We start from the raw sequence: 27,975 nt of genomic DNA on the forward strand, positions 1-27,975 counted from the left end.
GCAGGCGGCGCGCGTGCACGACGTACGCGTCGAATGGTCCGAAAAATTGGCTCCTCACCCTTGCGCAGATACAGCCTCCTATTGCAGTTTTGTTTTGCTGCGGGAAATTCAGATTTGTTTTGTTTTGGAAACATTCCGGAAAATCCGGTGCGTGAAAACGGCGTGGAGTCCGAATAAGTTACGCGCGACTTATCCGGTTCGGTTACGCAGAGTGGAGATCGTGCGGACGCCCTGATCAAGCGACCTATCTCTATATAAACCGAGTCGCCGCCTTCACGCAACACACGAGAAAAATCAATCTGGGGTTTGCCTCCTACTCTGTACTGCGCCGTCGCTCGTAGACCACTCCATCCCGCTCGCCGGCGGGCACCGGCGATCGGGAGAGCAGGTGTCCGGAGTCTCTGCCTTCGACGTCATGCACCGGAAGAAGGCGGCAATAAGGTTTTTGGGAAGCGCTTCGCGCGACTGCTCCCTGTTCGTCCGCGACGGCTCGCCTTCCTCTCCGCTCGTGTGCTTCGCGCCTTCGTCGACGCTCGTAACCGCGAGTAGTTCCTGCCGAGCAACCAGTCTTTCCGCCACCTCGGTACGTGTTCGATATGTTGCGCATATTTGATCTGTTCATGTTTTACTGCTTAGTTTACATGTGTAGATCTAATGATGCGTTAATGCTAGTATACATCTGTAATGTCATGATTTATTTATGGAATATATTAAATCATTATATGCCTATAATTTCAACATGATATACGAATTGAACTCACAGCAAAGCATGTCGTTCAGGCAATTGTTTGTTTTCTTTCTTCTTGATGTGTATCCATTCTTGTCTTGCACTTGTGCACTTGTTCACGTATTACCACACCTCATATTTTGTTTGTCCTGCAGCACTGAACAGCAGATCGAGTGTCCTTTTCGGTTTTTGTCAGATGCCTGAGATCATAATGCATGCAGCTTGGCTCGGGTTCGCAACACCACACAACTGTTACGGTAGCGCCTCCACCGCACAAGGTCTATCGCCGCTCCCGGGCCCAGAAAAAAAAAAATCCTTCCGTGACGGTAGCACTGCCTCCTGCACAACCCTGAAGGCTGAAGCTATAGCTTAAAATCTCTCGTACATTTGCACGCGCCAAGATATTTACACGCGCGGTGGTATAATATCTTCGCCATCGCGTGCCGGTTGCATTGCACCTCGTGATTGACCGTGCTACGACGTACCATCATGGCTGCTACTATCCCCGCTTCTCCGGCCACTCTGCAGCCATGCAAGAAAAACGTGAGCGGCAGCATGCTCATCCGGTCGCCTCCGCGCCCTTGGAGGAGGAGGTTCCCCCAGCACGTTGTAATAGCTGCTGCGAGCTCATCGTCTCGTGGCCCGAAGGCAGCGACTGGTGGCCGGCTCGAGACGTCGACTGACGCTGCAGCGGTGGCCGGGGAGGATGGAGACGTGATCCGCAGGCTGCAGAACGGACCGGACGTGCGTGGCGTTGCGCTGGAAGGGGAGAACGGCCGGGCCGTGGACCTCACGCCGCTGGCGGTCGAGGTGATCGCCGAGAGCTTCGGGGAGTGGCTGCGGGAGGAGCTCCATCAGCTGGAGAGCGGGAGGGACGGCGGCGAGGTGCGGGTGTCCGTCGGAAGGGACCCCCGCCTCTCTGGCGCGCGGCTCGGCGCAGCACTGTTCGCGGGGCTGGCGAGGGCAGGGTGTTCCCTGTTCGACGTGGGGCTCGCCACCACGCCGGCTTGCTTCATGAGCACCAAGCTCTCACGGTTCAGCTATGACGCCTCCATCATGGTAAAGCACAAGCTCGTATTATTATTTTTTTCGCCTGCTATTTCACCGGTAACAGAGGTAGCTCCCGAACTGGCTTGGATCTAAATATTCTATTCTCGTGGAATAGGATAGGAAACTTTCCTTTGCTGTCGATTGTAGGATCCAAGATAAGAAGCGTACCACAGGGGGTGAATGGTAGAAACACAAAATATTTTTAGCGAAAATAAAAGTTACCCTCGTAATCGATGGAGATCTCACCGTAATCAGTCTGACCGACCACCATGTATACACCAGTCTGACCGCCCCTATGCCGCCGGTCTGACTGGTGATGTTCTGCCGGTTGGACCGCCACATCCCTGTTTGTCACCTGCTCACCGCCGCTGGTTAGACTGCCGCCTTCTCGTTGGTTAGACCGCCCGTAGTACTTCGGTCAACCGTTGGGATCCAGAAAAATACGTATCGACAAAACTCTTGAAAGTAGCTTAACTTTATTGCATCAATATATCTACTATTATAAAAATTGAAGATGTTTAAAATTTTAGTACGTCATCTGTGTTTGAGTTGGTTTTCTAATATTTATCTTTATCTCTAATCTATCTTTATACCTAGTAAAAAAAGTAAGGATTCCTAGTAAAAAAAGTAAGGATTCCGTACGTCGTCCATACGTGTCTAATCCATTGCCACGCGCCTCCAGCCACCGCCGCACCACGCGGGCCGAACCCTGACGCCGCAACCACGTCGATCTATCTCCCCATGTTGCCATGCATTTTCTCCTCTAACTAATTGCAAAAAACAATTCTTCAATCCTCCCTCATTCTTTCCCCATGATTTCCCCTTTCAAATTGGCTTTTCAATTCACTAGATTTAATCTACATTTAATGATAGTGAATGATGGCTGACCGGTGATCTTCCCTCAGCTGTTTTTATCCCTAGTTTTGCGGATTCGCTCCGATTTTGGGAAAAGCTGAAAGAAGATCAAGTAGATCAAAAGCCCCTCAATCAATTTTGGGAGATCGAGAAAGATCGTAGATTTGATGGGTTTGATTGGCTTTAGCATTGTACGGGCACATAACTACCTTCCGGAAGTTAAGAGAGGCATGCAAAGGAAAGAGAGGGGTAGTAGGTAACGCTTTTTCAATTATAATGTATAGCAATACTGATGTTTCAATTTATTCCTGCGCTCTTAATAGTTGTTGTATCAGTGGAAAAAACGCCTTTACCCGTTACAATACACGAGCATTTTTTCTAGTGTATTTACAAAGTGCATCTAAAGCACTTCTCTCTCAACTCTCGAACTAGAATTGAAACCTCGAAGCAAACCCTAACTTTTCTCTCCCAAAAAGTCAATCCCTTCTAGCCTAAACCCCTTATCTATTTATACACACAACTGGTTGCCCCTAGCCACGAATCCAACGAGAACTAGAACTCTAGTCACATAGAAAACCTATCAAACCTGGGAAACAACATCCCCATACAACTCCCAACTTCCCAAACTTAGACTTCAATCCAAATTTTTGACTCCACTTTCCATACGCACACAACACCACGTGTATGCCATATGAAAACCTTTATCTATGCATGTATGGTTCTCTATCCTGAGCATCCCGCGTGATATGCTTGACCGTCTAGATCTTAACTTCTCCCAAGCCTAGTCCCGATCCATCACCAGCTATACACCCATGGCCTCAAGCAACACCTGCACATGAACAACAAACAAAACTCCATATCCGAGTACACGTTCACACCCACTTGACTCACATCAGCACACAATACGGATAGAAATCATCTAGAAGTTATAAGCATGAAGCAATCTAGAAATTCCCAAAAAATAACCTGAAACCGGCTCCCACCTAGAGTTTGCCGGTCTAACCGTCCGGACATCTCCAGTCTAACCGGCGGCACCCACTTAGTCGGACCGGCAACCCAGTGCCGACCACCACACTGTTCACCGTTTAAAACACTTCACTGCATTTTTACAAACGCTTACCTTTAACAATTGTTCATCACACAAATTAAATCATCACAAGATTCTACATGATTCTACATCGATTTCACAGGAAAACGAAGGTAAGAATCCATCCACTTCGAGCTCTTTTTTCAATTCCTTCGCGTAAGTGAGAAGATCATCAATTGTAAGCAGCTACGATCGGTCAAGAACAAAGATGCAGAGCACACCGGAAATCTAAAACCTTCCCTCGTGCTGGCAGCTCAGTTCTCCCCGCCGACTGCTCGATTCTTTTCAGCGACATCCGGCATATATTGCATGTACGACCACTATTAGTATCTCCAAACCAGCAGTCCGGATCACATATCCTAACCGCCAACAGTGGCCCATATGCTCCTCCTTTCATCATGTAACCAAGGCGATGCCACCGTCACCCCGCTATTTTCACTGAACCACCACCAGACTACCCGTTGTCATAGTTATCCCTCTGAATTTAGAGATTATTTAAGGTGCTTGGAATATAGGAGAGCCATTAATCACTTACTATTCCGTCCATAAAAAAAATCTACTTTGTCCAGTTTCATCCTGAAGTTTTTTTTTTTGACGGAGGGTGTATAATCTAACGATCTAAAATAAAATAAAAGGTAGAAATAGAAAGATATTTTAAATGTGGGCCAGGTACTAACTTTAGTGGTTTGGTGGGAGGCTTAGATAAGTAATTTCCTCCCAAATCAATTCAAAAGGAAAAAGATAAAAACTATTACGTTTTTCTATTATTAGAAAAAATGCTCATGCATTGCAACGGGTAAATGCTATTTTAATTTTATTGTTGTTATACGGTTTAGCTAGGGTAAAATTTATTGTGCGAATTCGTTTGGATATTTTTTTAGAAAATCATAAGCTGCAATTATGAGTCCGTATTTCATCTCAAGTTAGTATGCGAGTTTTTTTAAAGAGATTTCTTGTATGATTCTTTTTTTATTTCCAACAGAAAATGAGCTTAAAATCCAACTCAAATATGGATATGTATTTCTAAAAGCGAACGAATTTAAAAACCGACTCAAATATAGATGATGTACCAAAATACCGACAAAAAACATCTTTAATTTTTATAATAGTAGAAATTACGGTCCTTTGTATTGAAGTTAAAAGAAATTTTATGGGGTTTCACATTGTCTTGTTTTGCCTAACAGCAAACTGAGATGTACAGCAAAGGGAATTTTTCATCATCAGTAATCTGAGGCCCCGTTCGTTTCCTACGAAAATATTAGATACAGTTTTGGATTTTCGTGGCGCGCTTTACAAACTGCTAAACGGTGTGTTTCGTGTGAAAACTTTCTATATGAAAGTTGTTCTAAAATATCAGATTAATCCATTTTTTAAGTTTGTAATAATTAAAACTTAATTAATCACATGTTATTATCACATCGTTTTACGCAAAACACTTAATCTTCAAGAGTAATTCATCTATAAGAGTAATTCATCCGTGAAGATTTCAATTTACGTCATGACTTACCAAATCTTTTTTTTCTTTTAGCGGGGAAACATGACTTACCAAATCTAACATAAGTTGATTTCCAGAACCGATCTAGTAACGGGTATCACCCAATTGCTTGTATTCACCGATGATAATTACGAAGATTCTGCAGATGAATACAGTTCTTGTATTTATATTTTTATTATTATACCCCGATATAGGAATACCCGATACATGAACAAAGAGAAGTTTAGAGATATTATATTGGACGTGTCTACGACGAGGCTGTACGCTGGATTGTCAAAATCAGCGACCTCAATCTTATGTCCAGTTGCTACTAGTACACCCAAAAATGCATGCATTTTTTTTTCTTCTTATAGAATTTTCTCTTAAATTACTTATCCGATTTACGATCCGATTACATCATTGTGTACATAACAATTAAATCTTTATAACAAGATGTCACATGATTATATTTTTGGTAAAAAAATACAAGTTACTTTTATAATATATCTAAATTACTTTTAGATTTCATTAAATTACTTCTTAGTCATAAAAGTAAATACAATAAAACCTGAAAGTAATTTATATATATTATAGAAGTATTAAAACGAATGCAAAGTAAGTTGTTACGGCATTAAAAGTAAATCTATTGTGGGTTTAAAAACATAAGTCTATTTGGAAATTAACCCCACAATGGATTTACTTCTAATGTTGTGACAAGTTACTTTCTTTTTTTTTGTTTTACGTTACTTGTATAATATATGTAAATTACTTTTACGCTTTATTCAATTTACTTTGATATGTCTAAGATGTAATTTAATGAAATCTAAAAATAATTTAGATATAATCTAAAAGTAATTTATATTTTTTTTCATCAAAATATAAACATGTGAGATCTTGTTATAAAGATTTAATTGTTACGAACACAACAGTATAATCCGATCGTAGATTGGATGAGTAAGTTAAGAGAAAATTTTATTTGAAATATAGATGGTAGGAATATATTTTATATAGACAAGTACTATAGATTAACACATATTCGGACAACATCTCATGGCGTCGCTCATTAGCACCAGATGCCTCTTGATTTTGATTTTGCAATATTATATGTATTAGTATAAAAAATACACCAACAACAAAATGGGTATTACGGGAAACAACAGATTAGTTGCAGCAACCAGACCATGCTGTGCAATGCAAGTTGCGAAGCAGGAATAATTATCGTGGCAAATAATTACTAAATTACCCATATTTCTTATTTTCTATTTTTAGTTTATCCTTAAAAAAAACAACGGTCAAAAGTTGTGATACTTTCCAAGCATCATAAAAAGGCCTCCTAAATTTGGGAACACCTTATTTCCGTGCCCAAACCTCCCACCCCTGCTCCCCCAACCCCAAAACCATAACCTGTAGGTCTTCTATCGGAGTTTGTGGCTTACCAAAATTTGTCAAAGATGAATACAAAGCACGTATAGTTGGATATTTGGATTAGAAATTCATGTCATTAGTGTGCCTCTAAAATATGTCGAGTTATACATAGCATTTTCCAATACTTAATATGATTGTAAAAAGTTACGGGAACTGATACAATTAATACAATCTGAAAAGTTAAAACTGGCATTTGATTATGAATCATTAAACCTACATAGGCTTGACCATGTTGAAAAATATTACATTCTGGTCAAAGAATGCGCATGATTTTTTTTCTGCAAAAGATAATTGAAAAAAAATCTGTACTATATACTTGCAAAAATACTATACTGTTTTGCATATTGAAGAATCAAACGCATGTTTATGCCGAATTGTCGGTCCACTGAAATCAGTACATGCGGCTTGCTATACGTGGGCCAAGTAATGGGCCATCACAATCCAAAAACGTTGAAAGATGCTCGCAGACACAGGGAAATGTTGAAAGAAGTACAAGAGGAATATATCCTCCGTAATTACATTAATTTTTTTCTATTGCATGATAAAAACTGTTACCACCAATGGTTTCCCAAATGCTTAGTTAAAAGAAAAGAAGGTAGGCCTTGAAAGAATTTTCACAATATATTATATCTATTACATTTTGCAAACTTGTTCTTATATTAATTAAGTTGATGATAAAATATTTTAAAAGTTCGGCTAAATCTTATATAAAAAAAGGAAAAACAAAACAGGATTTTATAAGTAGGGTTATTTAAGTTATTATTTACTGAGTAAGTTGATTGCATCGGAAAAAAGAGTAAATTTCACAAAACTACATATACTTTAGCCAAATTATTACAAAACTACATATTTAATGTGACGTTTCACAAAAATACACATTTTGCACTAAATTTATTATAGAACTACAGATTCAAGGTGAAGTATCGTAAAACTACAGATTTAGTAACAAAGTTATCACAAAACTATATATTTTAGAGTTTAAATCTTTAGTACTAGTGTTATGTTTGAGTTATAAACATCTATGTTTTGCGAATAAATTAACACCAAACTTGTAGTTTTATGATTTTTTTTGCTACTAAATGTGTAGTTTTGCGTTATTATACCTTAAATTTGTAGTTTTGTGAGAAATTTAGTGTTAAATCTATAGTTTTGTGATACATCACTTTAAATCTGTAGTTTTGTGATAATTTGACCAAAGTATATATAGTTTTGTGAAATTTACTAAAAAAAAAAAAAGACCAACGCATGTTAAAGTGGTTTTTGTTTCGCCGGTCTAGTTGATTCGAGTTTTGTTGGAAGCACATTCTAAGTGAAGATTATTACTGCTGCTGTAGATGACTGCATCACATCTCCCATACACTCGCAACGGACTCAAGTTCTTCATGAAGCGCGGTGGTCTCACGTCCGGCGAGGTGGAAGGGGTCTGCGACCGTGCGGCGCGGAAGTACGTGGCCAGGAAGATGGGCCTTGGCGGCGGGCGAGGCATGCCGCCGGTGGTGATGCGCGTCGACTTGATGAGCGCCTATGCGCAGCACCTCCGCAACATAATCAAGGAGCGTGTTGCCCACCCGACACACTACGACACCCCTCTAAAGGGCTTCAAGGTAAACAAAATTCCCATTACTGAAATACATCATTATGCTGTATTAATTTGGTCCCTATATTAATCAATGCCATTTGCTAATTAATTCGAGTTACAAATTCCCATTGATATATCATCATGTACTTGTACATCATCATGTTTTCTTTGGGTCCCCACAGTTTTGCTAACTAATTCGAGTTATTACGTTTAGGTGATCGTGAATGCCGGCAACGGCTGCGGAGGGTTCTTCACGTGGGACGTCCTGGAGAAGCTGGGAGCCGACACGACGGGGAGCCTCCACCTGGAGCCCGACGGCAAGTTCCCTCACCACATGCCCAACCCGGAGGACACGACCGCGATGTCCCTCACGCGCGGTGCGGTCCTGGACCACGGCGCGGACCTCGGCGTGGTGTTCGACACCGACGTGGACCGCAGCGGCGTGGTGGACGCCACGGGCGCGGCCATCAACGGCGATCGGCTCATCGCGCTCATGTCCGCCATCGTGCTAGACGAGCACCCCGGCACGACGGTGGTCACGGACGCGCGGACCAGCGACGGGCTCACCCGCTTCATCCAGGCCAGGGGCGGCCACCACTGCCTCTACCGCGTCGGCTACCGAAACGTCATTGACAAGGGCGTGCAGCTCAACGCCGACGGCGTCGAGACGCACCTCATGATGGAGACCACCGGCCACGGCGCGCTCAAGGAGAACAACTTTCTCGACGACGGTACGCCTAGCTACGTCCATATCCACACATACATACGTCATCTGCTTGGAGTCTTAATAGCATATATAACGTCGAATTTAACAAGATTTACAAATGTTGATCTCTTGTACTACATCCTATATATATGCTAATTACTTATCCGTATCACCATTTGTTTTCACTTAATTAATTAATTGTTGTTGCGAATTAAGGTGCGTACATGGTGGTGAAGATTATTATCGAGATGGTCAGGATGAGACTCGTGGGATTGGAGGGAAGCGTAGGAACACTCATCATGGACCTTGAGGAGCCGGCTGAGTCCAAGCTGATGAGGATGAACATTCTGGGAGAAGCCAAGTATGCAAAACAAAGGGGCACTCAAGCAGTCGAGACTTTTAGGAACCATATCCAGGTGCAACTACATACTTTATTCGCAATTCTTTCTCTCTCTTTTTTTAGGGTACTCTATTAGAGTGCGCGGTCCGGCCCACTTGTTATAAAAGCTAGTCGATATAGCGGAACGACGACTAACCTTCCTGATCCCTTCAGTCATTGATCACCCAAGACACAGGCCAGATGACGACACAGGAACACACGATATTTGTTAACGAGGTTCAGCCGAAGCCTACATCCCCGGGGCTCTAATTATGGGCGCTCCTCCCCAACCAATATAGCTCCTAGCCGCTACGAGTCCATGGCCACGCCGCCATCATCTCCCTGCGTGCCTACGCTACATTGTAGTCGCCATGGTTACATTGTGGTGCCCCCCTCTCTATTTAAGAGAGATGACGGGTTACAGAGTCCGACTCTAACTCCACCCCCTAACACCTATTACAACTCTAAGTCCAACTGTAACCAAATAGGACTAGTATATTCGACACCTATTCTAACAAACTCCACCTTGGCGAATATACACCACCTAGAAGTAGTAGAATCACCATGCCGATCCACCTGTCCTCCAGACTTGGGTTGTCTTCTTTGCAGCTTCACCGCAAGCCGCCCGACGAGTCTGCGCTAGACCCGTCGCCACAAAAAACAATTGCTATCCCAGCAACCGCTTCCTCCTGGACTCCACCTGCAATAGTGCACCCTCGCAGCTTGTAAAGATGTGACTCCACCTTATCTGCAGTCATCACAGTCATCTTGCCCTTCATGATCTCAATGGTCTTCCTATTCCGATTACCGCGGAATATTAACTCTTCTTCATGCAAGGTTCCAAGCGAAATCAGATTACTCTTTAGCCCTAGTACATGCTTGACTCCCTGAAGAACATGTTCACCTCCATCTTCTAGCTTAATTTTGACTTCACCTACTCCCATGGCTGGATAACTTGTGTCATCGCCTAAGTAGACAAAACCAAACTCACCAGACTTGTATGAAGAGAACCACTCCTTCCTTGGTGTCACATGAAACGATGAGCTAGCTGAATCTAATATCCACGCTTCTGCATCCTTAGACTGTGCACTTGACATTGTGAGAAGATCACAACCATGCCCTATCCGAGTCATTTGAAGAAGTCGCTGCATTAGCCTTAGCTTTTCCCTTCAGTGTTGGACACTCTCTGCTTATATGCCCCAACTCATCACATCTGAAGCACTGCACCATCTTCTTCTTTTTGTTCTTCTTTACCTTATGCCCAGCATGATCTTCTTTGACTAGCAAACCCTCCGCTTGAGATGTTTCACCCTCTTTGTTCTTTCTCATCTGATCACGAGCCAACAACGCAGAAGTGATATCTTTAGTTTTGATGGTCTCCTTGCCGTACGTCAAAGTAGTCACCACATGCTCATACGATTCAGGTAACGAACACAAAAGAACTGTGACCTTGTCTTCATCGTCAACTTCCACATCCATCTTCACAAGATCAGTGACTAGTTGATTGAAAACGTTAACATGTGCTGTCAGATCCGCCCCTTCCTACATCTTTAGCCCATACAACTTCTACTTCAGATACAGTTTATTGGTCAGAGTCTTGGACATAAACTGAGCTTCCAACTTTTCCCAAATTATCTTTGGTGAGGTCTCCTCCATCACATGGTACATGACCTGATCTGAGAGACATAGCCTTATTGTCGCAGCCGCCTGCAGCTGCATCTCCTCCCAATCGTCATCCTCCATCTTGGCCGGTTTGACACCCTTCAAAGCCTTTGAAACTCCTTGTTGAGCTAACAAATCTTTGACCCTAGTTTGCCACAAGCCAAAATTTCCAGAGCCGTCAAACTTCACCAAATCAAATTTCATACCTGTCGGCGCCATCTTGCCAACCCGCGACCTGACTGGCCTGTTGCCACTAGAATACTCGCCCTTCTCAGAGCCGTCCGTATTCGTCTTCACAAACTCGTCTTGTGATCCGACCTCAGACATCTACTAGCAGACCACCTGTCCGCCGCCGCACCGATCCACCCTGAACTGGTACCCGCACACCTCACGTCACCTCTCCGAGCTGCAGCTGAACAACAATACCCCGCCTGGATCAATGCAACCTTCGTGGACCAACAACTGCAACACGCACACGTGTGACTTGAATCCCTGAGCTTCCACCGTCTTTTTACTATTGGTATAGTCACCTCAGCCCTCCTTTTATAGGAGCAGCCCCGTTGGAACCTGAACCGAGTCGGCATGAGAGCCAAAGTCCGATACCCGTATTCCTTCGTCGCCTTGCTCCGTGTTAACGTTGGACTCCAGTTACCAAACCTATAGCGCCCCAGGGCTCTGATTCCTTGTGTCACACGTACTGTCTCCTGACACCGCTGCATGCATGTGTCCTCCTGTGCATGCACCCAACCGGCCAATGGCTTAGCATGTACACAAACCATGCATGTCCGTGTATAGATGGCCAAAGGGCCCGCCCGGCACGGCCCGGCCCAGGCACGGCCGGGCACGGCCCAGCAGCCATCGGGCCGGCACGGCCCGATAGGCACTTCGTGCCGGGCCGTGCCGGCCCATGGGCTGCACCTCCCGCCCAGGCACGGCCCACCAGCTGTCGGGCCGTGCCGTGCCGGCCTGAAGGCATGGGTGGCCCATCGGGCCTTTTTTTAAAATAAGTCTATTTTTCGTCCCTCCTCTTTGGACTATTTCATATGTATAGCTAAAATAAGTCTATTCCGACCCTCCTCTTTGGGCTGACATATTTATAGCTAAAATAAGTCTATTTTCTGTCCCTCCTCTTTGGCTGACATATGTATAGATAAAAAAGTCTATTTTAGATCCCTATTCTTTCGTTCATGGCATATAATATGTCTATTTTTACTCCCCTATTTTTTTTTTACCGGACCTAGCTGCCGGCCCATCGTGCCGGGCCGGCCCGGCCGTGTAGGGCCGGGCCAACGTGCCGGTGGAGGGGCCCAGGCACGGCCCGATGGTTGGGCCGGGCCGGCACGGGCCCAACCTCGTGCTTGGGCCGGGCCAAAATACCGTGCCATGGGTCGGGCCGTCGGGCCTCGGGCCTTTTGGCCATCTATATGTCCGTGTAGTAAACCTGCATGCACTTAAATAAAAAACAAATATCACATGCATGTGCCAAGGCCCCATTGAGTAGTGCTCCTCTGTATGTTCTGCTGCCCTCATTGTTACTACGTGCCTATGTGCATGTATATATAGCACGTACTCCATACGCGTTGTCCGTACCCACGTACGCACCGCAGTCGTAGCCCTCGTGTTCACCGTCCATGACCTCTTCATCTCGGCCCTACACGTCTGCCGCGCCGCGCCACGCTCGCCGGCTTCGCCCTTCCGTCACTGGCCTCCATGCCACTGCGGATCCGCGTTCGCCGCGTGCGTCAGGCGCGCCGTCCATGGCGCTACCCCTCCGATCTCTCCGGTCGCCTTCAGCCACGCCCGGCCCCGTCTTCCGGTCACGTTCCGCCATCGCCGGTCTGATCATGAGTGAGGTCGTCGCCTCCGCAACATCCTCGTTGTCGCCATCGATCTCATCGCCACGGCTGACGATCTCCTGTCGATGCGCGATCCCCACCTCGTGTTTCCTCCTCCACATGTCTTCTTGATCCAATACTGAAATCTTCTGCTCTGATACCACTTGTTAGAGTGCGCAGCCCGGCCCACTTGTTATAAAAGCTAGTCGATATAGCGGAACGACGACTAACCTTCCTGATCGCTTCAGTCATTGATCACCCAAGACACACGCCAGATGACGACACAGGAACACACGATATTTGTTAACGAGGTTCAGCCGAAGCCTACATCCCCGGGGCTCTGATTATGGGCGCTCCTTCCCAACCAATATAGCTCCTAGCCGCTACGAGTCCATGGCCACGCCGCCATCATTTCCCTGCGTGCCTACGCTATATTGTAGTCGCCATGGTTACATTGTGGTGCCCCCCTCTCTATTTAATAGAGATGACGGGTTACAGAGTCCGACTCTAACTCCACCCCCTAACACCTATTATAACTCCAAGTCCAACTGTAACCAAATATGACTAGTATATTCGACACCTATTCTAACGTACTCTATTCACTATTCGTTATGCATCTGACAACACTGAAATCGTTCAGTGCTTCTGTCTCAGAAGGAAAGATTGTATCACTTTTGTTAACTTAAATTTGCCAAATTTGTCTAGTCAAAATATGTTAGGTTAGGGGCCGAGCTAGGACAATTGGCACGTGGGAGCTTGAGCCCAAAGCTTACCCCAAAAATCATTTCTAAACCTTGTAAATCATCATGTAAATTTTGAAAAGAAAATCAACAACCCATTAGTTGATCCGTAACTTAGCCCAAAGTTTTAGTAATTTGTGGCTGCGTCACTAGGACAATTGGCACGTGGGAGAGGCTATGGCGTAGCTGATTAGCTTGTGGCCCGCTCTCCTACAGAGATAAATTACTGGTGCAAGAAACAGGTGGCGAGGTGTTAGTCTGTTTTAAATTTGTCATGTAGCTCAAATAAAGTCTAAGTCCTACCTATTTCCTATTTCCATCATAGTATATTTCAAGCGTTTGCTTCTAAACCACTAAAGATACCCATAAATTACATTGGTTACTTAATTAGTTTATTTTTCCATGGCTGAGAAATCATTGCTCAATCAATAGAGACGAAGTTAGCTAGCCATTAGAGTTGAGTCTTAGGAAATTGGTTTGTTGATCTTTAAACAATCCAAAGAAAGATTTTTTTTTTTCCATTGACAGCAGTATAGATATATAATGGAAAATTTTAGTGTGCTCATCATATCATCAATTAAAAATTAGTGTATTAATTAATTCTTTAATACACTTGTTTTCTCCCATAAATAGGAAGGGAAACTAAACGGTTGGGTTCTCGATGACTGTGGGGATTGCTCGGTTAGCCAAGGATGCCTCGTGGACACGAATGATGATCCTTTTGATGTTGATGCGTACATGTACAGGTATGCGAGTGCTTGCATTGTTGCACATCTCAATGATTATATTCTATTTCTTTTTCCTATATTAACTTTATTTAAGCTTCTTTGGTTCCTTTTTATTACGGGAAGCTTTCAATTGATTGGTAAATAGTAATTATTTTTCAACTGAACTCAATGTGAACTGTGTGATGACTATTAGATGCTCCGGTTTGCTTCATATTAGTGGTAGCCCCCTTTTCTCTTCTCTCTTTTTTTACAAACCTCGTGCGTACCTTTTCTTAACAAAGCTAGGTCAAAAAATTCTTTGAACTAAAAACAGTAATTGTTGTTGTGAGAACACATCCTCATCTACTCCACAGCTTCCTAGCACTTTTATCGTTTTGTAACGTAATGTTATATTCACATCGTCCATAGGGCTGTTGAAAAAAATGAACTGAACACAATTTTTCTATTCACATCTGAGCAATCGTATGCAAGGTTGTCAGTATCGCAGTAGGGATCATAGTATGGTATAATCCTACAATACCCCCAGGCCAAAATTTACGTATCAGTCACATGGAAAATTTTGGGAGGAAGGGGTAACATGGAAAATTTTAAACCTATCTATATCTATATTAATTGGACACTTTTTACGAGCTATAACATTGATCAGAAGAATCTGGCCATCGATTAGATGTATCATAAAATCTGCACTGCAAATCTATATTGATTTAACGTCGTAGCCCAACTAATCTACCTTTGAAAGCCCATGAAGCCTGCCTTCAATCTAGACGTGAGACTGCACCAATGCGAGCAGCAGCGATTACATCGAGACCTCTCCTTCTTGCTATTTTTCCTCAATCAAAAGATTGATTTCTTATTAGACACAATACCAATGCGTAGGTAGCTTTCTTATTCCGATCTCTTCGGGAGTTTTGATTTGCTTTCCTCCGCCGGCCAGACAACGACGAAGGGAAGCCCACTGCAGCCCCGTAAGTCTGGTGTGTATTGTTCCATATCTTTTAGCGTTTTCAAATTTGTTGATTTTTGGTATACTGCCAAACTAACAAAAATACTCAAAATTGACACTCTAAGATAACTTAAGTTTTAAAAGATGATTAAAAAATTCATGTATTTATAATATCACCATTAATATTAATTAGCATGCGCAACGCACAGATGTAGAGAACTCCAAAAAGAGTCAGCCCTTCATTAGTTGGATTATATAATTTTATTATCGTAGATCATATTAAGAGTTTGTGTCGTGGATTGTGTAGATTCTTTTCCCTAAAATTTGAAATTAATAAATAGGGAATTATTCACTTCGTGGGCTCTTAATTTCGCACTTTGCTTTTTAAAATAAAGTAATACGTGTTCATAACGTGCGTGTGATCAGCCCTATAATTTGATTCGTAGATCCAGCATTACTAATTAGCTAATTGTAGCTGACATAGATCATTGCTTCAATCTAACATACCGTAAAGAAACAAAATATATATGGAGTTGTCCTTCTTCGACTACTAATACTAGTCGCCTACCTGTGTATTGCACGGGTTATTATTATCGGCGTTATAAAGAATAAAAAAAATCATAATTTAATTATTTGTCGACATTTTATGTCATGTTGGAATTTTAATTTAGTTATTTTACTAATTTAATTTGTAAATTGGAAATTACTAAGTACGGAAATTTGAAGTCTCAATTATCCCTTATTCATGATCTATTACTTTTGAAATTGTAATTAATAAATATTAAGCAGTTCCTGGGTTTTGTGCGAATTTACAATTTTCCTTTGTAAAAAATTATAGTTTCCCTGTCTTAAAAAATACAATGTTCCTTTCTTAAAGAAGAATGAGTTTTCTCATGATTTTAATTACTGATCATACGCAGCGCCCACACTCAAATTAACGAAGTAGTCGATTATTGCAATTTTTAGACTGATCATACATTGTCAGTTTGCTATATATAAAACGTAAATCACATAACAGAACTGGCCTATATTCAGCAAATCACACTGATGTGCAAGAGGAGAGAAGCAACAGAAGAAACAAAAACATTACGTGCAAGCTACCTGCAGATGCGCATAGAACATGTCAAACCTTGTAGAGTTTTCAGCTTAGAAAAAAATAAAATCACACCTCAGATTTAGCTGGGAAGGATAATCCCTGATCATCAGCAGCAGTTGGAGCCCAAATCAGAACGAAGTGCATTTAGAACGTCTCCCATCTTCTCTAGCAGAAGTCTCATGTGACCACGTACGTTCCCATTTGCTCACAGTCCGATTGGATCGGATAGAGTCCAAATTCGTAACTGATCAGGATGAAGCGCGATGGCCGGAGCTGCTTTTCATGATTCTGTCTCGCGTTCCTGTTTGTTGGGAGAGGCTGAGATACGTACGGGTATAGGGCAATAACATATTGGATTATTTTTTTTTCAAAACGCAAATTGGATGGGCTTTCCAATAGGCCTTGGATTGGCTCTGAAAGAAGCCCATAATATTAAACATTATGATCAATGGTCGAGATGTTGCGATCTAGTTAATCAAGGGCTAGATTTTTCTTCTCAATATGGGAGCTCGTAGGCTATGTTACCCCGATACGCCGATACGGATACGGATACGTGATACGGCGATACCGAGATACACCGTCTTCCCAAAAACATGGATACGGGGATACACGTATATATATATAATTAAAAAATATAAGAAAATTCAGTGTTGATTGCCTTTAAAAACATTGGTCCATCTTCTGTCACTGCAAGAAAATTCAAGATTGGTTGCCTTTGAGCATCAGACCACCCATCACTCCATCAATAGACCATGTTGATCTGAGGGCATTCAGCAAGCGCTCAACATTCCTTGCCTGCCCTCCCACTATATGGTCTCGATGCATCAAAGCCAATATTACCACTAGGATTGCTAGCACTACCACTAGCATTCCTAAGTTCATCTGAGATAAACTACCTGCCATTTGATTTGCTAACCGAGAAAGAAACCAGCAGTTCCATCCATCCATCAACCTAACCAGCGACGAGATCGACGGTCACCGGCTGGCGCACTCCGGCGGCTGGACGGGGAAGCGGTCGGGTGTCGACGCAGTAGTCGTAGACGAGGTGGTGCGCGCGCCGCCCACACGAGCTGGTGGCTCTGGTGCACGGTGAGCTCCTCCATGTCCTTCTCCTTCCACCAGTACCTCCCCTCCTTGCCCCACGAGGAGAGTACAGAGGATGGGGGCGCGCCGGCGTGGTGCTGGCCGTAGGCGGCCGCGCGGCGCCGTCCGCTGGCGGCGGCAAGGCAGCGCATGCAGCGACGGTGTAGGTGGCGGCGCTGTGATGGGGATTGGGGAAGCGAGGAGAGACGGGCGGCGTGGGAGGATGGGGAGAGAGATGCCTTTTGTTCCTGCGGGATTTATGGCTTCGCCGTATCAGGTTCGTATCCCGCCGTATCGGAAGAGTATCGGGATTTATTTTAATTATCTGAAAGAGAGAAAAATGAGGGATACGTACGGGATACGTATCCCACACGTATCCGTATCCGGAGGCGTATCGGATACTGATACGAGGGTCAGCAGCCGTATCGGGGTAACGTAGCTCGTAGGAAGTGCCCAATTAGGGCCTGTTTAGTATAGCTCTAACTCCTAAATTTAGCTCCAGGAGTTGGGTCTGGAGTGGAGTTGTGGTGCTGCCTAAACCCAGCTCCACAACTAGATCATTTTGTGAGAGAGCTCCACCCATCTCCACTCCCAATTTTGCTGGAGCTGAAACTATTTGGTTGAGCTGGAGCTGGAGCTAGAACTGTGCCAAACAGGCTCTTAGGGCCTGTTTGGTACAGCTCCAACTCCTAAATTTAGCTCTGGGAGTTGGGTCTGGAGTGGAGTTGTGGAGCTGCCTAAACCCAGCTCCACAACTCTAGTTCATTTTGTGAGAGAGTTCCACCCAGCTCCACTCCCAGTTTTGGTGGAGCTGAAACTGTTTGGCTGAGCTCCAGCTCCAGGAGGGGTGGAGCTGGAGCTGGAGCTGTGCCAAACAGGTATAGATAGATATAGATAGATAGATATAGATAGATAGATAGATAGATAGATAGATAGATAACTTTTTTTAAATTTGATTCTGGAAATAATAAAATCATAATTAACAAGTTAATGCTTAGTCTAAGCTGCTGTACGTTTCAAAACTAATCACCATATTTAGCTACCACCAACAGGAGGAACGACAGTCTGTGCAATGCACGGGCTGACAACTAGTTCCCCTAATTACACAAATCTAACTGGACAAAATTAAAATAGGCACGAGAGAGCTCCTAGGCTCTGGTAAACTAAATAAAGAAAATGACTAGGGTTGAATTACACACCTCATAAATCCAATTTGTAGGGCGCGACCCATAGTGAGAAAAAAGTTTTGTTGTGACAAGGTCCAAAGTGTGCAGCCTCAGTTGCAAATTCCTACTGATCATCGTGCTATTGTATTAAAGACAGGTCCCAAGCCAATTGGTACACATGAATATAATCCACAAAGGACTAACCATCTTCCTTTTATTAAAAAACTATCGTTACGGCTTAAACGAAACTGACCAATATAAAGCACAACAATATGTTTAAATTTTGGTCTTGAGATTTCTTTTTGTTTGTTTTGCCTCAAACCAATTACCAAACATAAGACCATTGTGCCATTGTTGTTTGAGGCTGGACGTAATGTAAATAGCTATTCCTCCATTTCATATTATAAGTCGCTTTAGCTTTTTTCTCCTAAATTTATATTACTAGCCATATTCATTTTTTTCATAAGTTTATAAAAATAAGTTTGACTAAATTTATAGAAAAGTAGAAAAATATTTTCAATTCGAATGAAACATATTATCAAAATATATTAAATGTTACATTTAATAAAAATGATATGATGTTGTAAATATTGACAACTATTTTTTTATAAGCCTCATCAAACATAAAGAAGTTTGACTATGAAAAAAATCAATACAACTTAATATAAATTGGGGGAAGTATCTATGAAAATTTGAGCAATAAGGCTTTCGAACAATTGCAATTTTGTTTAAAAATACTTAGGTTTCAATATTGAGAATTCAAGATAGTAATAAATATCCAGGTCAATTGCTCTTTTGACCCAGTTTTAGAACCTAATTATTATTATGACCCTACTTTTTTCAGTTTACTCATTCGACCCTCATTTTTAAAAATGAAATGATTGATTGGCCCTATATTAACAGCACTGTTAAGAATAAATTAGGAATGAAATAGAAAATGAATTTATAGAAGGGAAAAGACTGAACTACCCCTATGGTTCTAGTAAGGAAAAAGTACGAATTACCCCCCGAACTATCGTGCCAGTACGAATTACACCACTAAACCACAAAACCGGACATTTTAAACCCTAAACTACTTATACCAGACGAATTACCCCCCTAACTCACTCCAAAGCGGTTTTAGTCCGATGTGGCACACACATGGCAATCCAGTTAGCAATACCAAATAAAAAAATTTGTAGGCCCACATGTCATATGGCTTTCTAGTTCCTCAATCCTCACCCTATCCTCGTTGAAGCATGCATCGGCGGCGAGGGCAGTCTCCATGAGCACTCACGCTAGAGGAAGGCAGGGCTGGCTGGGCGTAGGTGGTAACGAGCTAGATGCGGCGACGATGGTCGCGCTTGACCCCTCAAGCCGTGCTTCCACAAGCTGGCAACAGCGGTGGCAGCGGCTTCCATCGAGCAAGACGTAGCGACAATTGGTCACGCTTGACCCCTCAAGCCGCGTTTCCACAAGCTGGCGACGGCGGCGGCGGCGGCTGCTTCCATCGAGCTAGCACCGTGAAGATGGTGACGAAAGCTGGGATGAGGCAAGAGCTCGCTGAGGGCGCACCAGCCGCACGAGCTCTAGTACATGGATCTTGAGCGAGTTGGTCTGGAGCCGTGTCGTTCTCGTCTCCGGCTCCCCCTCCGCCACTGCCTCCAACCACGCCGGCCGCCTTTCTCGGTTCCCCCTCCGTCACCAGCAGCTGCACGTCGCCATCCTCGGCTTTGGCCACCGTCCTCGAAGTTCCCCTCCGTTGCCCACAGGTGCGCGTCGTCATCATCGGCTCCGGCTCCTCCTCTGTCACCCGTAGCTGCCTCCGCCCCCTCCAGTTGGCATCCTCAGCTCCCCATTGATACGTCACCCGCAACTGCCTCTTCCCCGCCGGACGCCGTCCTCTACTCCCCCTCCACCGCTGCAGCTGTCTTCGCCTCCTGCGGCCGCCGTCCTCGACTCTCCGCCCGCCGCCCGCCGCCCGCAGCTGCCCTCACCCCCGCCCGCCGCCCGTAGCTGCCTCCACCCCCGCTCACCGCCGTCCTCAGTGATTCTTGTGAGTGATGTAGGTGAGGGAAGGGAGAACAGGGAGGGGGAATAGGGAAAGAGATAGAGTAGAAAGAGATGGAGACTATGAGAAAATGACAGGTGGGACCCACTAAATTTTAGGGAAAAATATTGCTGACTAGACTGCCACGTAGGATCAAAACTATCTCGGATTGAGCTGGTGGGGGGGGGGGGGGAGTTATTTGTCCGGTTTGCATAGTTGGGGGTGAAAGATGTCTGGTTTTGTGGTTTAGGGGGGTAATTCGTCCTGTCGAGATAGTTGAGGGGGGTAATTCATACTTTTTCCTTATAGTAAATGCTTGTTAGTCCGGTTCAAGTTCCAACAGCAAGGACGCATACGTGCGGCTCGGGTTTACACGGGCGGTGGCAGAGGCGCGGGAGGTCGCAGCCGCCGGGTCTGTCGGAGGCGTGGGAGGCTACGACGCTCGCCGTAGCTCGTCTACGGAGCTTGACTCAGGCTTAGAGTTAGGGCGCGACTCGGCTGCAGATCTCCATCGTCCATCCGCTGATTGCTCGTTCGGCCTTTTCCTGCCCACTGCTCCTGCTTATCCTCCCATGCTGTTCGACTACTGCTTCCGTACGGGAACTGCTTTGTGATTGCTTGTGACATTAACTACATATTGATATGTGTTTTGTGTTTTTCCTTCGATATATGCACTTTGGGATGCAGTTAAAAAATATATGCAAATTGGGATGGATGCTGAGATGCTGTCAATTTTTTTAGTATAGATCTTCAGTAATTTTTTTCAAATCTAATTCAAATATGTCAAAAATATATCAAACTAATTCAAATTGGTCAAAATATGTCAAATCTACGTCAAATTTCTCAAAATTCTTCCATATGTAAGTCAAACCTAAGTTAAATTTGTCATACCTAGTTTAAATTTGTCACATATGTTAGACAAAATTTTAAATCAGCATAAAACTAGGTCAAACAAAAACACTGAGAAAATAGGGTCAAATAAGTAAGGGCACAAACGTTATTTTTTACATAAGTTAACACCGTTATGTTGACATAACTAATAAGGTTAGACCGTCTCTTCGTTTTTGAAAAAAAGATAGTTAAATGAGCAAACTTAAAAAAATAGCATCAAATTGGTAGCATATTGGTCAAAATCATAATTGCCCCTAAATATCTATATGCTGGCATATGTCACACCGATGCGTGTGTTTTGTACGTCACTTTGGTGTGTAAATGTCTTGTATGATGTTTATTGGTTTTATGAATGGATAGATTACCCAATAAATAATTCTTTTGTTGCAGCATACTAATTAGAAAGACTAAATTAGGCAGATAGTATATAAACTTGTGAGGTGGGACTGGGAGTAGTATAGGATGTAGGTTTGTAGAACTCTAGTTCCATTGCACCAACTTAGGTGGTATATGTTTGAACCAACATCGAAAGGGCACACTTGGCAAATTTTTTGAAGTTAGACATTGAGAACAATATGCCACAGGGACACTTATGGTTAGTATCCTAGTTCTAGGGCTGCAAATTGAAATCATGTTTGTGCTTTACTAATGTTGCCATGTTTGTTGAGATTTTCATCATGTTGAGGGTTTACTTTTAAAAAACTTTGAATTAATTATGTATTGTTAAGACTTGTGTTATACATACAACCAACTCACGCTCTCTCACGTGCATGCCTATATGTCTTTTTTTTTTTTTGAGAAGATGCAACTCACACTCAATTAAATTGGACTGTATGTTTACAATCATCAACCAAAATCGAAGTAATAAAACCTGGAGCAATAGAGAGCCAAATATAAAAACTAATCGAAGACACTACTTCCTGCGCTAATCTATAAGCAGCTATATTCACTAATCTCCCAACCCAAACAATACTAACGCTATCGCAAAGAATCAACTTTATCTTCAGATCTTTGTACCAAGCACCCATAAATCGATCTGTTAACTTCACTCTGCGCAACCATCCTCGTTACTTTCAAATAATCAATCTCAATAATTAGTTTAGAGTAAAGTGCATTGGCGGTCCTTAAACTTGTAGGGTTGTGTCATATAGGTCCCAAAACTCTCAAAATGCATATCCAGGTTTCAGAACTTGTCAAAGTGTATCATCTAGGTCCCAAATTGACACATCCCCTCTAGGATCCTACGTGGTGCTGATGTGGCAATACCACATGGACGTGACGTGTCTTTTTTCTTTTTTTTTTCTTTTTCGTTTTCTTCTCATTCTTCTTTTTTTTTCCTTTTTTCTGCACGGGTCACAGAAAAAGGAGAAGAAAGGGAAAAAGAGAAAAAAAGGAAAAAAATAAATGGGTCCCATTCGCCAGTCAATATAATGCCATATCATGTCTGTGTGGCATGCCACATCAACGCCACATAGGATCCTGAAGTGGTTGTGGCGATTTGGGATCTAAATGACACACTATGATAAGTATTAGGATTTGGATATGCATTTTGAGAGTTTAGGGACCTAAATGACATACCTCTACAAGTTTAAGGACCGTCCGTACACTTTACTCATTAGTTTAGAAACTCCTAACTCTCCTGCAAGATCAGCTGCCCCGCGACAAGCTAGAATTTCCCTGTGGTAGCATCTTGAATCCTTGGATGATAATGTGCTACGACCGCCATAAAACTCCGGTGTCATTTTGCATGACCACTCCCAGTGCTCCAAACTTATGTGCCTCATAAGTGAGACAACAGAATAGGAGTAGAAGCCACCGGATTCACACCCGCTATGAAAACCTCTTCTTCTTTAGATCGTGAAAAAAAATGAAACCATCACAAAAGCTCCATCTGTATTTAACTTCATCCAGTCGATTGGCAGTCTTTGCCAAGTCTGTGCTAGATAGTGAAGAGGACCATTGTTCCGGAACGGCAAGTTCACCCATTCATCCAATTGGAAGATGATTTTGCTTGCCACCACATCCTATATGGCACCTAACTTTGCAATGTTAGCTATGGTGTGTCGTTTTGGACTTCACTCATACTACATAAATTTGTGTACTTAAATGAGTACTAACTCCGTCCCAAAATATAAGAAGTTTTAGAGTTGGATATGGCTATTAAGAAACCAGGTAGAATTAAATAGGATGAGGTTGTGATTGGTTGAGAAGTGAAGGTAGGTGGGAAAAGTGAATGGTGGAGGGTCGTGATTGGTTGGGATGGGAATGTTGGTGGAGAAGTTGTTATATTTTGGGATAAATCCTAAGTGCTAAAAAATGTTAGATTTTGGGATGGAGGGAGTATTTTAGAAGGTTGTGTTTACAAATTGTATACCATTAATGCAAATTTACTGAATTATAAACATTTAGCATGCATGATTATTTTATTTTGCTAAAACAGGGCTAAATTTTTTGATGAGTACAAGGGAGAACTGGGGTGGGTCCACATTCGCCAAAGTGTACATAACCCCAACATAGCAATAAATATGCAGTCTTCTATCCCTGGTGGATGCAAATCTATGGCAAAGGATCTTCTTGACAGGTGCACAGTCTTGATCTAATGCTCACTTTGTGTTTTTCTTTCCTTTTTCTTTTACAAAACAAGCAATTACATTTTTCCTTCTGAATAATATTTTTTAAATTGTAGGTATCTACTGACGAGTGGAGTCAATGAGTTTGTTGACATCACCGAAGTACAAAAGTTTGTAAAGTAGATATTATATTATAATCATTAGCTTTCTACACTTTGTATGTATAACTTTTACATCCCTACTGGAAGATCGAATAAGAGCTTTGCTCTTTCTGTAGAGTATGTAGAGACTATAATATTTTGATATCCTTTCAATAGAAACCTGCATTAGTTTAAGAAAGAATAATTACTAATGTTATGTTTATTAATGTACAGATACATGTTTATTGATTCTATTAACATACAAGATTCAGTAATACTCAAAGCATGGATATAGACGGTAGCGCTAAACAACACACAATGCGTTATTTATTAAGTAGCACCTCCAAAAGATGTTAGTTTCTCCATTCCCTCTCCCCTATTACCACATGTCATACTTAGGAAGAAAGGCGGTGGGCTGCGGCGGTTACCGTGGTTCAGTTGAACTAGGCCTGACCCCTATTGTCGGTGATATGGGCCCGGGGGTATGCGAAGTGTGGAGAAGTCTCCTTCCCGTCCAGCCACGCGGCCATACAGCCTGGCCCTCCCCCCACATCTCGGACGATGCAGAGGCAGCCAGGGGGCCTCGGGGTGCCACGTCAAGCCCCTCGGGCCCTCGTGCTGCCTCTCCCCGAGGCCCTTGCCCGACCGTCACGTGGCGGGGGGAGTGAGTGGGGCGGTGATCGAAGCTGATCCGCCATCAATGCGCAGCGCCCCAACCGTCCCTCACAGCATTTAATGCGGTGAGGGCGGACGTGCGGCGCTGCCCGATTGACCCGCGTCAATCGGGCATGACCGGATTGTGACCGGTCTGTCGCCGGTCACGTCCGATCAGACGGGTGGCGGTGCCCCCACATTCCGCCCTGTGCTCAGCGGAGTGGGGGCAGGTATGCCCCGTCCCATCAATGCATCGTCTGGAGCTCCCTCCACGTGATGTGAACCGCCAAAAGTCTCCATTCATTTAAAGGGGAATGACAAGGGCGTCCCCCGTGTCATGCGGGGGACGGCGCTGGGCCCCACTCGAGGACGGACGGCTGCTTAGCTTCCAGGCGAAGGCGCGAATGGTCGTCCGATCCAAGCGGCATGGGTCCCCCTCCCGTGAAGGAGTAGGTAGAGGCGGTGCATGTGGTATCCCATTGAACTATAAAAGGAGGACCTTACCCACTGAAAAGGGGGGACGACTCTCAGTTAGCCTAAGCCCCAGGGGAAGAAGAGTTAGAGTTCTCCCTGGAGTTGAGGAACCTTTGTAACATTCAACCCAAAATCCCACGCACAGGAGTAGGGTATTACGCTCCGTAGTGGCCCGAACCTGTATAATTCCAGCTCTCACGCGTGCTCTCGGAAGACTCTAGGCGGATATACGCTCTTGATTAGCGCGCCCTTTCCCTCAGCCGAACTCACAAAAGGGGGGACTCTCAATCACCCGCTAGAGAGGATCACTCCTCGACACCTATCATCTCCACCTTTTATGTGGAGCTACCTCATTGGTCCCATATGACGGTTATGGGTGAAACTGCCATTAGTAACCGTCATTAGACAGCTATAAAAGGAGGAGAAGCTCTCACAATCAATACACACTCAAGAAGCAGTCTCTCTCTTGCATGCATTTGTATTACTTTCTAGATTGGTAGAGTTTAGGCCAAGAGTAGTGTTGGTATTTCTTACGATCACAGATAAATCTGGAAACGCATGGAATACCGCTGTAACATTTCCCCTTAAAATATTCCAATGGTATCGAACATTGTTAACGGTCGTTATAGACCAATTTCGACCGTCAATACTTCTGGGAATAGTAGAGAACTAGCAATACTTGCATGCATATTTATTTAGAAATAATCTAGTTCCACGTGTACTTGGAAAAATATTTATATATAGGAGATCACCATATAAAATGGAGGAGAAATGGTAGAAAATAACTGTTCAACCAATCAGAGGTTGACATGTGGAGTCCATATGGATGGACGGACCCACAAACCCATTGAAACACCTGCAAATGGGCCCAACCACCGTGCCACTGGGCCAAGTATCCATCAAGAGACATCCTGGAGAAAGCACTGGGCCAGAGGAGCCTGGCAGGGGTCGACCGGCCCAGGCATAGCCCAGCTGGCCCAGGCCCAAGCCAAGGTCGACAGTAACCGCCTTTCAATGATGGTTACTACTGGTTCTCACGCTCCTAACCATCATAAGCAGCTATAAAAGAACCTCTCAACCTCTCCTCCAACACACACCAAGAAAGATCAAGTGAAGAAACTCTTTAGTGGAGTTAGAATTCGAATAGTCCCCTTAGTTCCTCAAGTCTTTTGGAGAACTAAGGTAAGGTTCTAGTAGCTTATATCCTTGTTGTAACACTTCATTCAGTAATGAAATATTCTTCATTATATAGTTTTGGTCCATTACTTTATTTGCATAATTATTTGAGTATCAACTTTAGTTTATACTTGTCTCTTATTAATTATGTGGTTACCATATCAGAGATATGCAATCACATAAATATCATTAACACTCATAAGTATCGGGAGTCGCGGTCTACTAGACTCCGCATTTTTTCTACTGCTGCTTTTGGTACTCCCAATATCCAATATAACATATAATTCACGGATATTCAAGATTTTCAAAAGAAGAGACGGAGGTCATGGATAATTGCTGAGTACTTGTATATTGCAGAAATAAATAAACATGGTAGGGGAGGAAGAAATTACTGACAATGACATGATCGATTGAACAGACTAGCTTATATGCACAAATAAAAATCTCACACACGAGGCTTTGTAGTTTGTACCACACATCAACGCATCCTCCTCGACATCTTCTGTTGCAACGTGTAACAAAGGCAGCTTAATTGCTTGAGTACTAGTAGATCGAGCACGCGAGCTAGCTAGCTTGCCAACTACTCCCTCCGTCCCATTACAAGTGCAGCCATAAGTTTTCGTACCCAACGTTTGACCGTTTGTCTTATTTAAAAAAAATATAAAAATATTTGAAAAGTTATTTTATGCGTGACTTAACTTTTCAAATATTTTCATAATTTTTTATCATCTAATAAAAATAGAAATACTAATCATAAAAATATTTCAAATAAAACGAATGGTTAAAGTTGGACACTGAAACCCACAACTACGTTTATTATGGGAGAGAGGGAGTAGCAGCAAGCTGCTTAGCTGATCCAACCTACAGACCTCGAGCAAGAAGAGTATCACTACGGGAGAAACCCACATCTCTCCCTGTTTGCAAATCCCTGTAGTCCCGGGTTGCAAACCGGGAGAGAGAATCCAGGACTAATTAAAGCTGTCGATTTTTAGTCTCGAATGAAATAGCCGGGACTAAAGATATTTTTCTTTTTTTTATTTTCTTGTGCTGCTTGCTGCCTGTTGATATACTATGCAATATGTTTAAATACACACATATACATATACATATATGTATGTGGGTGTGTGTCTATATATATATATATATATATATATACACACACATATATATATATATACACATACACACACACACACATATATATATATATGTATATATATACATATATATATATATATACATATATACACATACACACACATACATACATACATACATACATACATATATATATACACACACACACATGTATATACGGTTACGGTGGCGCTACCCATCGCCACACACAGGCGTTGCGCGCCACGGAACAAAATGGCGCCACACACAACTAGGAAAGTCAGCCCACCGGACCAAACCAACTGATCGGGGAGTTAAAAATTAACTGGCAGAAATTGTGTCGCAAACGAACCCCACAGACCACATGTCTAAGCGAGACCTTATGTGAAA

At 43.2% G+C, this 27,975-nt stretch overlaps 1 protein-coding gene across 3 annotated transcripts; it reads left to right on the forward strand.

Moving 5' to 3' along the window:
- The first annotated feature begins 1,121 nt into the window (after window positions 1–1,121).
- On the forward strand, window positions 1,122–24,398 carry LOC127776637 (uncharacterized). 3 transcript variants are annotated; one of them, XR_008018207.1, is made up of 7 exons: window positions 1,122–1,786; window positions 7,953–8,222; window positions 8,412–8,928; window positions 9,120–9,319; window positions 14,153–14,265; window positions 23,921–24,036; window positions 24,142–24,398. XR_008018207.1 is itself a non-coding variant. In XM_052303122.1 (7 exons), the coding sequence occupies exons 1-7, from the start codon at window positions 1,217–1,219 to the stop codon at window positions 24,206–24,208; spliced, it is 1,878 nt and encodes a 625-aa protein (XP_052159082.1). In that variant the 5' UTR covers window positions 1,122–1,216; the 3' UTR covers window positions 24,209–24,398. The 3 variants fall into 3 exon arrangements, 2 of the variants coding, with proteins under 2 accessions (XP_052159082.1, XP_052159083.1); XM_052303122.1 differs by having other exon boundaries at window positions 23,896–24,036; XM_052303123.1 differs by lacking the exons at window positions 23,921–24,036; window positions 24,142–24,398 and adding an exon at window positions 15,124–15,145.
- Window positions 24,399–27,975: the final 3,577 nt, after the last annotated feature.

The sequence above is a fragment of the Oryza glaberrima genome, chromosome 6, assembly GCF_000147395.1.
Source record: "Oryza glaberrima chromosome 6, OglaRS2, whole genome shotgun sequence".
NCBI lineage: Eukaryota > Viridiplantae > Streptophyta > Magnoliopsida > Poales > Poaceae > Oryza > Oryza glaberrima.

Coding starts and splice junctions, on each gene's coding strand:
- LOC127776637 (XM_052303122.1), top strand. CDS start 1,217: ATGGCTGCTACTATCCCCGCTTCTCCGGCCACTCTGCAGCCATGCAAG. Junction 8,929..9,119: donor GAACAACTTTCTCGACGACG/GTACGCCTAGCT, acceptor TTGCGAATTAAG/GTGCGTACATGGTGGTGAAG. Junction 9,320..14,152: donor CTTTTAGGAACCATATCCAG/GTGCAACTACAT, acceptor TCCCATAAATAG/GAAGGGAAACTAAACGGTTG.